Source organism: Rana temporaria, chromosome 5 (genome assembly GCF_905171775.1).
Source record: "Rana temporaria chromosome 5, aRanTem1.1, whole genome shotgun sequence".
NCBI classification, from domain to species: domain Eukaryota; kingdom Metazoa; phylum Chordata; class Amphibia; order Anura; family Ranidae; genus Rana; species Rana temporaria.
The window spans coordinates 237622921-237637008 of record NC_053493.1 but is presented as its reverse complement, the minus strand read 5'-3'; the positions used below and the strand labels follow the sequence as shown (position 1 = coordinate 237637008).

At 43.1% G+C, this 14088-nt stretch overlaps 2 protein-coding genes across 2 annotated transcripts in view; one reads left to right on the top strand and one right to left on the bottom strand.

Moving 5' to 3' along the window:
• The window catches only part of WRNIP1 (WRN helicase interacting protein 1), a 152525-nt gene that overhangs the window by 2877 nt on the left and 135560 nt on the right, over positions 1-14088 (top strand). The window contains exon 2 of the mRNA XM_040353628.1: positions 12559-12750. Coding sequence (XP_040209562.1) covers positions 12559-12750 — 192 coding nt within the window. The remainder of the gene's footprint in view (positions 1-12558; positions 12751-14088) is intronic.
• Positions 1-14088, bottom strand: part of MYLK4 (myosin light chain kinase family member 4) — a 163076-nt gene that overhangs the window by 145972 nt on the left and 3016 nt on the right. The gene's annotated exons all lie outside the window — the stretch shown is intronic.

The following is a 14088-nucleotide window of genomic DNA, read 5'->3' as shown; positions in this document are numbered from 1 at the left end:
GCCCAAAGAAGACAACCTTTCATGCATTAATAAAAATGTCCAGAAAAGAGACAACCAACAAAGCATTCCATAATGCAAACATTGGCCCAGTTTCACGTAGAATTGCGAGATATTTGCGGGGGAGCAGGGCAACGATTTTGCCCTGCGCACCCGCAAATATTTTGCGCTGCCCTCGATTCACGGAGCAGTAGCTCCATGAATTGCGAGGGCGCGCCGGCAAATTTGCCCGGCGTAAGCGTGCGCAAGTTAAATGATCCCGCCGGGGGCGGGAATCATTTAAATTAGGCGCGCTCCCGCGCCGAGCGTACAGCGCATGCTCCGTCTGGAAACTTTCCCGACGTGCATTGCGGCAAATGACGTCGCAAGGACGTCATTTGCTTCTAAGTGAACGTGAATGGCGTCCAGCGCCATTCACGTTTCACTTACGCAAACGCAGTGAAATTCAAATTTCGCGGCGCGGGAAGGCCGGCTATACTTTAGCATTGGCTGCCCCTACTATTAGAAGGGGCAGCCTTTCGCTAAAAGTAGCCGTACGGAAACTCCGTACCTGGCTTGCGCGGGGCCCGCGCAAGCTTGTGAATCAGTGGTAGTATGCAATTTGCATACTACACGCTGATACACAATGGGAGCGCCCCCTAGCGGCCCCCGCAAGAATGCAGCCTAAAATCTGCGAGGCATAAGAGCCTTATGCCGCGCAGATTTTAGCCTGCAGTCGGTGTAACAAGGTTCCTGAATCAGGAGCACTCGTTACACCGGAGCAAGTAAGCACTTGCGCTGCGTAACCTATAGTTGCGCGGGCGCAAGTGCTTCTTGAATCTGGGCCATTATGTTCATGTAAATGTTTCTGTAACATTTATATGCGTACATCGCAGATGTGTACTGTTGGAGGCTAGGATGCTAGGTGACTCGCGCCACCTGTATCCTAGCAGTAGTGTGGGTGGGGCTCTTTGTATTAGGCGCACTGATATCAGTGCGGATGCCGAGTACTTGTAAATAAAATCACTTTAACAAGCCTGGGTTCACACAGGAACGGTGGGTAACCCGCATGTGATTTGGACAGGCATCGCACCGCATTCCTGTTCAAATCTCGTGCAATTATTTACAGTGCGATATGCATCCATTAATTTTGTATGGATGCAAATCGCACTGGAGAGTATCGGCGAGTACTTGACAGAAAGTATCTTTGTATAAATGGTTGGGTGTTGTTTCCCCATTAGTTCTGCTCAAACAGCTGTGTAAAATTTTATTGGTCAATCAGATTATACACAGGCAGAAATTCTGGCTCCACTTCCTGCGTTTACATGTTCTTCTTCTGAATGAGTCATTAGTTGTTGGCCACACAATGACTGGAGACTGGGCATCCTGCGCATAAGCAGGCGCTGCATGAGCCATTCATTCAGGGCTTATGTAAACATCAATATAGTGATTAAGCGCTATTTACACATCAGCCACAGCCAATAGTACCGCCTGCCTCCTAGTAGTAACAAAGGATACCAGGGAGCTCTAGCCCATGCAGCCTTGTGCGCTTCACATTGCTAGGTGGCACATGGCTCCGATTGAGTACATTTAGGGCCCTTTCAGACGTGAGTACCGTATGTCCGCATTTTCATCCATCGGTTGCGGATGAAAACGGGAAATACATTGGTCCCTTTGTGATTGCGGGTGTCAGCGGATGACCATCCGCTGACACCTGTAATCGTCCGCCCCCGCAAAGATCAGATTTTTCGGACGGAAGAAAATCCTATTTTTTTTCCGTCTACCGGATCGGATGAACACAGACATACGGTCCGTGTTCATCCGATCCCCCATAACGAAGAGCGGAGGAAAGACAGGGCGGTCCCTGCACAGTGTGCGGGGACCGCCTTGTCAGCTGCCAGCTCAGCGGGGATTTTACAGAGGATCCCCGCTGAGCTTTTGCAAACACACGGAGCGGATCATTACAGATCGGCCCGTGTGAAAGGGCCCTTACTCTGTATGCTATACAATGTAAATATTAGCACAAATGTTTACATGCATAACCAATGGGAAATACTCCTCTCAAAACACCACTCTAAGGCCTCATGTACACTGCTGCTGGTAAACGGACGCTTAGTCCAGGTTCACACTGGGCTGCGGGAGTGAAGCCGTGCGAGTTCAGCTGAACTCGCACGATTTCATTCCCGCTGGCAGTCCCGATTTCGGCCGCGATTATAGAGACATCTGTGCAATTTTCTGCCGAAATTACAAAAAGTAGTACAGGAACTACTTTTGAAATCGGTGCAGCGCCGCAGATGTGGCGTCGCACCGATTAGAACGGTGCCATTGCCGGCAATTTGCGGAAAATACAGACGTTTTTACATGCGATTTGCCATGCCAAAGCAAGGACAGAAACTCTGTCAGGTTGTATTGCTGTGTATCTCTCCCCTATTAAAGTTTCTACTAATAAGTTAGGATGGCTTTTGTTCATCAGTAGAAGTGTTACAAAAAGATGAAACATTTTCCCTTGATTGAGCACATGGTTCTAGCAGATGTTAGAATATATTTTGATTTTGAATTGTACCCTCGGCAGTGCTGTGTTTGAACACTTTATTTTATTTTAAAATGCTGTTTTTATAAATGCATTATTTGGTTTAGTCTGTAGATGGCACTATGAGACAGTTTAGCTGGTGTAATGTACTGAGGTAAGGATAAGGATGACAACTGTTAAATTTACACCATCAAATGAATTTCTCTGCAGACAGGTTTAGTAAAGTTTTCTAGCACAATAACAAAAAGTCATTGTGGTTTATTTACGAAAGGAGTAGAGCATTTTTACTTTGTAAGGGCAAGTTGTGCTAACTTCTGTCATATCATGTGGAAGCAAAGACCCTGTTTTCTTAATTTTCCTTGCACGTAATAGGACAGAAATGACAGGTTCCATATTTTTCATGTATAAGTTTGTGGTGATCTACTGCAGACATGGGCAATGCAGAAAACATGTGAGGTGCTTGCAGGAGGCAAAAAGCATAAGTGCACTTTGTATGAAAAAGTGGACCCTTTCCCCATAGACTAAAATCCACTTTTGAGAAAACCTGTTTTATTTTCCCTGCATGGGATATTTTAATGTTGGAATGTAATGCTCGCCAAGTGTGACCCATTTAAGTGAATTGTGCTGCTCTGAAAGCATCTCACAACCTTGTGCCTGTAAGTTTAAAGCTGGATACAAACTACATTGGAACTTCAGATTGTGAGTAATGCAGTTAACAAGCGTTTCACAATAAGACCCCTTTCACACTGACACGTTTTTCAGGCGGTTCAGCGCTAAAAATAGCGCTGCTATACCTCCTGAAAAAATCGTGCCCTGCAGGCTTCAATGTGAAAGCCCGAAGGCTTTCACACTGAAGCGGTGCGCTAGCAGGACCGCTCCAAAAGTCCTGCTAGCCGCATCTTTGGAGTGGTATAGGAGCGGGGTGTTTACCGCTCCTTCCCATTGAAATCAATGGGAAACCGCGGTATTAGCCCTTTTTCGGCCGCTAGCGGGGGTTAAAACTGCACCGCAAGCGGCCGAATATCGCGGTAAATACGACGGTATATCGGCGCTAAAAATCGCGCCGCTATACCGTCACCGCACCTCCACTGCCCCATGTGAAAGGGGCCTAAGAGCAATTTTTTTTTTTTTTTAAATCCTGACTCAGTTTGCGAGGGTTGTTTTTGCAAAACGAGCAGGATTCAAGCCTCTGCGGTGTGCAGTACCACATTTGGCCAGAGGTGCGGGGGCATCAGTGACAATTGGAGCCATTCAGAAATACTCTGAAACACTTGGAAATACTCAGTTCACAAGTGTTTTAGAGCCTTTTCAAGGGTTTCCGAGTCTCTCCGGCACCCCCCCCCCCCACCCCACCTCTGGCCACATGCGTTATTGCATACCATAGAAGTCAATGTGGAACAAATTATTTTAGTTTCCATTGACTTCTATGGGGAAAATCGCTTTGATATGCGAGTGCTTTGGATTACTAGCATTCTCATGGAATGTATAGAATTTTCTGTAGATTCCTTTCTTTCAGATTTACCAAAACCATATAATATGAGGTTAAACCTTAAGAGTTTCAATTTGTATGCAATTAGGTAGGCCCTTGTGCTGCATTGTTTTGGTAAATTTAAAGGAAATCGGACAACAAAAGTTGTTTAGTGTGTATGGGGTCTAAGGGGTTAAAGCAATCTGTGAGGAGGTAAAACGGTGGCGCCTCAACCACCATTAAAATGTCTGAAGAGCAGTCTGAGCGTGCATTGTTATTCAGAGGACAAAGTGAGTGTGAAAAAGCCCTAAGAGCCTTTTCACACTGAGCCACACTATTAGCGGTAAAGCGCCGCTAGTTTTAGCAGCACTTTACTGACGTTTTAGCGATGCTTTTAACCCCTGCTAGCGGCTGAAGAAAGGGTTAAATGTGCCTGAAAAGAGCTGCTGCCGGAGCGCTTTTCAGACGCTTGCTAGCGCTGCCCATTCATTTCATTGGGCAGGGATGGTAGAGGAGTGATATATACACCGCTCCTCTGCCGCCCCAAAAATGCTGCTTTGCAGGAATTTTTCTAACGTCCTGCAAGCGCACTGCTCCAGTGTAAAAGCTCCCACACTGGGGCTGCAGGGGAGGCGTTTTGCCTCCCCAATGATTAAAGTTTATTCAGCATGAAATGGAGCTTAGTTGTATAGCATGAGGCTGTATAATTCTGCAGTATTTACATTGATAAACTCATTCAAGAAAACCAAGCTCTGCAAGCAGAGATGGCATGCACTGCATTGAGGCATTCGCACAATTTCACAGTGATCATGAGATAAACCAAAGTTCAGGAATATTCCTTTATTCCATTGTTTTGCAAATCTATGTACACTACAAACTGTATGATTGAATTGGTTCTGATATCGCCGTTTTACTAAGCTGACAGCTTATTATTCTAAATAGGAAACCTTCATTTTGTTTGAAAATATTAAAGATTCTAGATACCAGCAAGAATGAGTCCTTGCATTTAAAGAGCACCTGTCATTTCAGATCTATCATGACAGCGCCTGTTAGTGGACATCGACACTCCTGCTGCCGCCACGTTGTGTCACTACTGCATGAGACTGTCGTGAGTCAACAGCGGGTCAGAGGAGGAGCCGCTGAGGGGCAGAGATGACAGTTGCTCTTTAAAAATTATGATTGAAATCGAGTTGATTTAAAGGGGTTGTAAAGGTTTGTGTTTGCTCACCTTAATAAATCCTATGCTATAAGGTGAAAAAATACCTGGCAATCATGGGCCCCCCAGCCATTGGCTCCCGCTCCTGTCAATCAAATCCAATAACGTGGCCACTGGGGGGCGGGGCCAAGTCATACACTCTGCATCTATGGCCGCCGAGTGTATGACACGGGAGTGCGCCCACAAGGTAACCCTCTCGGGAGAGAGCTTCCCAGTGGGGGTTAGCTAATGCAGGGAGTTTTTAATGAAAGATCCGTCAGGATTTTTTTTTGCAGCGAGATAAGTATTGAAAAGCAAGAGATGTTACATAAAAATTGCACAGTGGAGGTAAAATTAACCTTTATAACCCCACTTTAAATCAAGCCTTTTTACTACTGATTTAACCACTTTAATACCGGGCATTTTCACCCCCTTCTTGCCGAGGCCAATTTTCAGCATTCAGTACTGTCACGCTTTGAATGACAATTGCGCAGTCGTGTGACGTGGCTCCCAAAAAAATTGACGTTCTTTTTTTCCACAAATAGAGCTTTCTTTTGGTGATATTTGATCATATCTGCGGTTTTTATTTTTTTTGCGCTATAAACAAAAAAAGAGCGTCAATTTTGAAAAAAAAAAATGTTTTACTTTGTTATAATAAATATCCCATTTTTTTACAAAAAAAATATGTTTTTTTTCTCAGTTTAGGCCGATACATATTTTTCTATGTATTTTTGGTAAAAAAATCGCAATAAGCGTATGTTGATTGGTTTGCGCAAAAGTTATAGCCTTACAAAATAGGGGATAGATTTATGATTTATTTTTTTATTATTTCTTTTACTAGTAATGGCGGTTATCTTTTGTCAGGACTGTGATATTGCGGCGGAGAGATCGGACACTTTTGACAGTATTTTTCTGGCCATTCACGTTTATACAGTGAACAGTGCTATAAATATGCACTGATTACTGTATAAATGTGACTGGCAGGGAAGGGGTTAACACTAGGGGCCGATCAAGGGGTTAAATGTGTTCGCTAGGGAGTGATTCTGACTGTAGGGGGAGGGGACTGACTGGGGGAGGTGACCGATCAGTGTCCCTATGTACAAGGGACACACCATCGGTCTACTCTCCCCGACAGGATGTGGATCTCTGTGTTTACTCACAAAGTTCAACGTCCCTGGCTCTGTGACGTGCAATCACGGGTGTCCGGCGGACATGGCGGCCGCCAGGCACACTGCAGAAATCCCAGGACCTCATATGATGGTCGCCCGAAGGGACAAAGGGTTCCTGCGGCCGTCATTTGACTATGCGCCGGGCGGGAAGTTGTTAAATCGTGATTTAAATGAAATCCACCCTGCCAGCAGGCTACCACTGCAGTGGAATCGCATCAGCAGGTGAGTACCAAAGCGCAATAAGTGTAAGAGCTTTTCTTCACTGGTGTTACATATTTAATGCTCAGAAACACTTTGAAAATGCGCCTTGAGTTGATTTGTGAACGTGTCACAATGGCAGAAATTACAGAAATTGTTTGGTTGTTTCTCATGTAAATGACAATCATACCATTTGTATAGTGTGCTAGCAAAAAATGTGCCCATATTTGTACAAGTACAGTAGAAATTACAAATTATAAAACGTGGGCATGTGTACAGAAAGATGACCCACAGTCTCTTCAGAAAGCATCTTATGGTGAAAGATTAATGATGTTTGCTATTTAGCAGATAGGCAGGATTATTTATTGTTGGCACATTCCCCGAAATACTTCTACCCCACAGTGTTGCTTTTGCGCCAGCCACCCTTAGATTCCTGTGGTTCATCATGTCATTTTTGAGGTTGAGAAAACTCAGATGGAGAGGACCCAGGGGGCCCACATAACCTAGAATAAATACAGACAGGTGCAGGAGAAGGCTCAGAGGGCAGAGAAGAGATCATATTAGAGCAGAGTGATGCAGATAGTAGTTTAGAATTTTGGCCCATACAAACTTAGTACACTGGGCGTAATTCCATCCTTGACATGCATAGAACTCCTGCGTTGTTTTGACATTCATCTGATGTCCTAACAGTGATCGGATATGAGAAGTATTGGTGGTGCTGGTAACCTTTGCTTGGGTTTTTGAATTGGAATTTATCACCTAGATAGATAAGCCAACTGTGTAATCTGAGCCAACATCCGAAAAAAGGATATTCACATGTATTTCTAAAGGAGTTAACGGTAATATTGGCTTGAATTGAACAGTTAAATACAAAAAAAGAATTAAATTAAACGTGTCACGAACTTAAGGCAACTCACAACTTCTGTAAATTGAAAAATGCAGCTAAAGTTCTATACAATTATCAATTTTTCCTGCAAAAGTTGAGCCTGGCTCTGTCCCTCTGTTACCCAAACTTCTTTTTGTTCTTTAATATAATAGTCGGCCTCATTGACCAATTGGCTGGCTCGGGAGGTGTGCTGGAAACTGCCCTTGCCTGCCTTTCAATTTTTATGTTGGCACCGAGGTAGACAGCCTCACTGAAGACTTGGCACATGGGTGCTCAATCTGCAGCCCTCCAGCTGTTCCGGAACTACAAGTTCCATCATGCCTTTGGGAGTCATGCTTGTAACTGTCAGTGGCTTGCAATGCCTCATGGGACTTGTAGTTCTGCAACAGCTGGAGGGCCACAAGTTGAGCACCCATGGCTTAGCGAGTTGGTGGGCAGGCCCAAGATCAATTACAGGAAAATTATTTATACCACTATGCCTCCATCTGACACTAATGATGGGCCATCATTCCTTCCACTAAGACCATTGATGGGGCACGTCTCCTCCCACTGACGCCAACCGTGGGGCACGTCTCCTCCCACTGACGCCAACCGTGGGGCACGTCTCCTCCCACTGACGCCAACCGTGGGGCACGTCTCCTCCCACTGACGCCAACCGTGGGGCACGTCTCCTCCCACTGACGCCAACCGTGGGGCACGTCTCCTCCCACTGACGCCAACCGTGGGGCACGTCTCCTCCCACTGACGCCAACCGTGGGGCATGTCTCCTCCCATTTGAGTAAACCACTGGCTGCAGTCTGGTACCCCCTAAAGCCTGAAAGACAATAAACTTGCCCTTTGCTTAGAAAGTTTTGAGACCCTTGATTTATAATTTTTCTGTTTTTTAAATTCAGTGGTAACAGATTGTGTTATTGTGTTGCCACCACATGATTATACATGTTGTTTTTTTTTTTTTTTCATTAACGATTTAAAGCTGGTAATCGTTGACCTTGAAATTATGTGAAGTAAGACATAGAATCTAGCATACATTAGCTTCCAGCGGCTTATATTCCCGAGTCAATCAGTTTGCTGTGGTTTCTACATTGCGTTTTCTTTACGTTAGATCAAATAACACCCACAGGATATTTTCTCTTTACACTCCTGTTTTTAGAAGCAAAACTAAAATATCAGTTTATGTAGTTTTTATCATACAGCTTGTGATGCAATTTTTCATTCATTTTAAAGCACTTCTCCTATCAGCATTGTAAAACTGACAGAGCTGTGTCTGTTCACCTAAAGCATGTGTATGCTCCGTGTTGCTGTATCAAAAGAGGAACGCTCATTAAACATTTACAAGAGTGGTCCTTCAAATAAATGTTCGTAGAGGAACAAGATGGCCCAGACAGCTTGAGAAACTAGAATAGGTGTGAGGCATGATCTGGCAGTGTCTGTGATACTCTGCAAGTGTTTATTGCACGCCATGTCCTTAGATATTTTATTTAGGATGAGACATCCAGGTTTCCTTTTTTGACTGGCTAATCCCTTTACATTTATGTACTTGTGTTTGTGTTATTCCTTTTAAATGCTAGCAATATATAGAGCACTGTTTAATACCTGCAATATCAATTACTTCACAATGGAACACTTTAGAACTGTCCGGTCAAAGTTAAAGCCTAAGCTTAGTCAAAAATAAAAAAAACAGCACACGGGACATCACTTACTAGTAACAAGACATGTTGTGCTTCTGGCTGCTGCTTTAGGCCCCTTTCACACGGGCTGTCTGATCAGGTCTGCCTGTCAGTTTTTCAGGCGGACCTGATCAGACCTTCCATTCAGCCCTATGGAGTGGCGGATGTCAGCGGTAACATGTCCGCTGACATCCGCTGCTATCCGATCTGCCAAATCTATAGGGATAGTGGTCCTATTTTCCATTCGTCTGGTGGATCAGATCCGATAAAATTGGACAGGCTGTCCGTTTTTATGCGATCTCCCCATAGAGGAGAGCGGAACTAGCTCTGTCTCCGCTCTGTTCAGTAAGCGGAGATGGAGCTGTCACCCACCTGCTCAGTGGGGATTAGTACAGCGATTCCCTGCTAAACAGGTGGAGTCTGTCCAACAGAGGCACCCATGTGAAAGGGGTCTTGGGTGTTCTATTGATGAGAAAAAAAAATTGGGGATGGAAAAACAGACCGCTATTTATTTCTATGGACTGGCTTACATCTGTCAATGAGAAAGAAAAAAAAAAAGAAGCCATACAGCACACAAAACCGCCATGTAAAGAGTGGAAGCAGCCTCAGCATAGGCTTCTTCCAGGCCACCCCCCCAACATGTTTCGCCCTGCCCATTCCTATGACTAAGCCTCTTGAGGAACATGTCAGTATGGCCTTGACAGAGTCTAGATAGGCTTCCACTCTTTACATGAGGATTTTGTGTGATGTGCAGCTCCTGTGACTTCTTTTTTTCTTCCTCGTTGACTTCTGTGGAGCTGAGATGAGCTGTTTCCCTGTCTGCAGTCCCAGTGGTTGTCAGCAAATAAGGACCTACTAGAGTAGGCCCTTAATTTCGTTACACGTGGTCACATACTGCATCTGTGTCTGTTCAGGTCTGATTTTTGAACAGTTTTATACACCTAGACACATCTGATTGGGTGAAAATGGATGCTGTCTGTAACCATTCCATTAAAGCGGTTCTCCACCCTAAAGTGGAGTCCCGCTGATCGGAACCCTCCCCCCCTCCGGTGTCACATTTGACACCTTTCAGGGGGGAGGGGGGTGCAGATACCTGTCTACAGACAGGTATCTGCACCCACTTCCGGCTCTACGATACAGGCAAAAGACGGGTTTTTTCCTTGCTTCCCGTCCGTCCCCCGTTGTATGCTGGGAACACTCGGCTCCCAGCACACAGCGGGAGCCAATCGGCGGGCGCAGCGCGACTCGCGCATGCGCCGTAGGGAACCGGGCAGTGAAGCCGGAGCGCTTCACTTCCTGGTTCCCTCACCGTGGATTGAGGGGGGAGCAGCAGGGTGACGAGCGATCGGCGCTGGACTCCAGGACAGGTAAGTGTCCTTATATTAAAAGTCAGCAGCTGCAGTATTTGTAGCTGCTGGCTTTTAATATATTTTTTTAGTGGCACATCCGCTTTAATGTTCCTTTTTTTATGCAAGAACCTTTTTTCCTTTTTTTTTTACTTTTGTCACTCATGATTAGTTTTTTTTCAACAATGAATAAATAAATAGGGTACAAAAAAGAATGTAAACTGATGTGAACTGAAAATCAAACTGATGTAAAATGAACTTAAAGTGTCACTAAAGGAATTTTTTTTTTTTTTAGCTTAATAGCTTTCTTTACCTTACTGCAGTCCTGGTTTTATGTCCTCATTGTTAATTTTTGCTTTGATGTTGCTGTAATTCCTCTCTGTTCTGGACACTTCCTGGTTGTCTGTTTCCTGATCACCACAGTACTGGGAGATTTCTCACTGTGGTGACTAATCAAGGAGGTGTGTCTAAAACCCCTCAGCACCAATCCAGTTTCGTTTTGCAAAACCTTCACTGCTCTCTATTGGCTCTCTGGTTCTGTACATCAGAGAACCAGGAAACGACAGCAAAAATTAAACTAAACTGTAGGTACATTATATGATTGGTTTTTATCTATTTTTTAAAAGGAATCAGTTAACTATTATGTCTCTATACCCTGTAAACAGTCATTTCAGCAAAAAAAATGTTTTCCTTTAGTGACCCTTTAACTCAAAACAGATGTGCAAACGGATGATATAACCTAAATCAGTATTTATCAATTGTTTTTCTTAGCAAAAATGTGACTGAGCTGAGGACTCCAGTGTGAATAGACCCTTAAGGCGCGTACACACGGTCGGACAAAACCGATGAGAATGGACCAAGGTTCAGTTTCATCTGTCCAAACCGACCGTGTGTATAGCCCATCGGTCTGTTTTCCTTCGGTCCAAAATGTTAAAACATGCTTCAAAATCAAACCGATGGACCGCTGCCCGATCGGTCCAAACCGATGGTTAGTACAGAAAACATTGTTTCAAAACCCGCGCATGCTCAGAATCAAGTCGACGCATGCTTGGAAGCATTAAACTTAGTTTTATTCAGCACGTCGTGTGTTTGACGTCACCGCGTTCTGACCCGATCGGTTTTTGTAACGATGGTGTGTACGCACATCAGACCATCAGGCCACTTCAGCGGTGAACCGATGGAAATGGCCCGTCGGACCATTCTCATCTGTTTGGAACAACCGTGTGTACGCGGCCTAAGCTGGCCATACGTGGATTGAAATTAGGCTGTTCAGTGGGGACCAGACGAATTTCGATTAATGTATGGGCAGGAAGGTTGTACAGAAGTCAATCTATCAATTGACTTATGTGCAACTGCCCTTTTAGATTTTTCCTGCTCGATTAGCACCGCTGGCTATAGCTGGGATCGATGTTAATTGTATTCTGATGTCGGCAAAGTCTCCCTGGTGTGAGAATACAATAGCTCAGCATAGAGGCTTCCCTCACCCATATCGATATACCATAGTATGCAATTTAAAGCAGAAATATTTAAATAGCTACTGCATGCATATTTCTTTAAAAAATGTCAACTAAGAAATCTTATAACAGTATTAGTATAACCTGCTCTTTTTTTTATTAAAGTGGTTGTACAGTGTATGTTTACCATCACTTCCTATCTCGGTGAATTTTGGTTTCCAGTGTTATATATTTGCTAAATAATTCACATAACAAACTAGTTAAGCCTTGTACACACGATCGGACCTTTGTCCGACTAACTCGCATCGGAATTCCGACAGAATTCGATCGGAGTAAAAGAGAACATGTTCTCTATCTAAACTCCGATGGAATTCATCGGAATATCTAATGGAAAAACTCAGATGGGCATACACACGGTCGGAATTTCCGATGGAAAAAGTCTGTCTGACTTTTTCCATCGGAAATTCAGATCGTGTGTACGAGGCATTAGAGAGCTGTAAAATCTGAAATGACAGTGTCTGTGTCTTTTGGTACATGTCAAACTGTTAGGTTTGTCTTCTGGTTTGTAAAATAAATTGTATCCACCTGTTGTCGATGCATTTAGTCATTTACACAAACTCTTCCTTTGTGTTAGCATATCTGTTAAAGCCATTTTCTTTTGCTTTCCAGACAACGTTGGCTCACATAATTGCCAAAAATACCAACAAAAACAATACACGCTTTATAACTCTGTCTGCAACAAGTGCTTCTACCAATGATGTACGAGAGGTCATCAAGCAAGCCCAAAATGAGATTAAACTTTTCAAAAGAAAAACTATCCTCTTTGTTGATGAGATTCATCGTTTTAACAAGACGCAACAGGTAGACTGCAATTGCTAATTTCTTATTACTAGATACTATATTACACATTTTAACCAACCAATATCAGTTGCTATAAACCAAGATGAAACACTAATAATAAACGAGCGTAACACATATATATATATATATATATATATATATATATATATATATGTGTATGTGTATGTGTATGTGTATGTGTATGTATGTGTGTGTGTGTGTGTGTATATATATATATATATATATATATATATATATATATATATATATATAAATTTACACAGCGGGTAAAATAAGTATTGACCACGTCACCTTTTTTCTCTGTAAATATATTTCTAAAAGTGTTATTGACATAAACTTTCCCTTTATAGTGCGGTCGTACGTCACCACGCTTTGCTAGAGCATTTTTTTTTTTGTAGGCAAGGCAGTTTTAACGATCGGGTTGAAAAAAACTTTTTTCTAGACCATTAAAAATTTCATTTTTTACAACCCGAAAAACGGTTGTGTGTACGCGGCATTAGGATTCATGTACACTGCTGCTAGTAAGCGGATGTTTAGGAGCAGTTGGGCATTTTTTTCAGCTGCCCCTGAACTCTCCTCTGTTATCTTATCAGTACATCTACACAGGGTCATTTATAGTCATTTCTAGGCAGTTGCGTTTAGAAGCATTTTTTTGGAATGCAAAAAAATGGGTTCAGACGGGTGTTCAGAGGTATTTGAAATGGCAAATGCCTGTAACGGCTCACGTTTAGCAGCGTTTCGTTTATAGATTTTCTTCATTTTAACAACATTTTTTATTTTTTTTACAAACGCTTTTTTTTTTTACAAAAGCAAAAACGCAGCTAAACACGGCATGACAGATGAAGTTCAAAATTGAAAAATGCAGAGTTATGTGCTTGGGTACTAAAATTGTGCATGCAAAATTTTATTGGGAAGCGTAGGAATCCGTGATGGAAAAAGTCTTGGGTGTCCTGGTAGACCGCAGACTTGGAAACGGCATGCAATGCCAGGTTGCACCTAATATGGCAGGTAGAATAATTTTGTGCACTTAAAAAGGTGTTTATTCCAAAAATCTATACTTTTTCTTATCCTTTATAAAACATTAGTTTGGCCTCATCGTGCGTATGCAGTGCAGTTTTGGTCACCTATCAACCTATAGATTGAACTAGAAGGAGTTCGGCTTAGAACAACACAATTAAAATGGGAGCTGGAAGAACTCAGCGATAAGGAACGACTAAGAGAGCTTAGAGAGAAGGCACTTAAGATGAGATAGAAAAAAAGCTGTATATTCTAAAGATCCTTGACATATAAATTCTTTTTTTGCCAAAAAAAGTCTAGCCATAATCATTTTTTTATGTA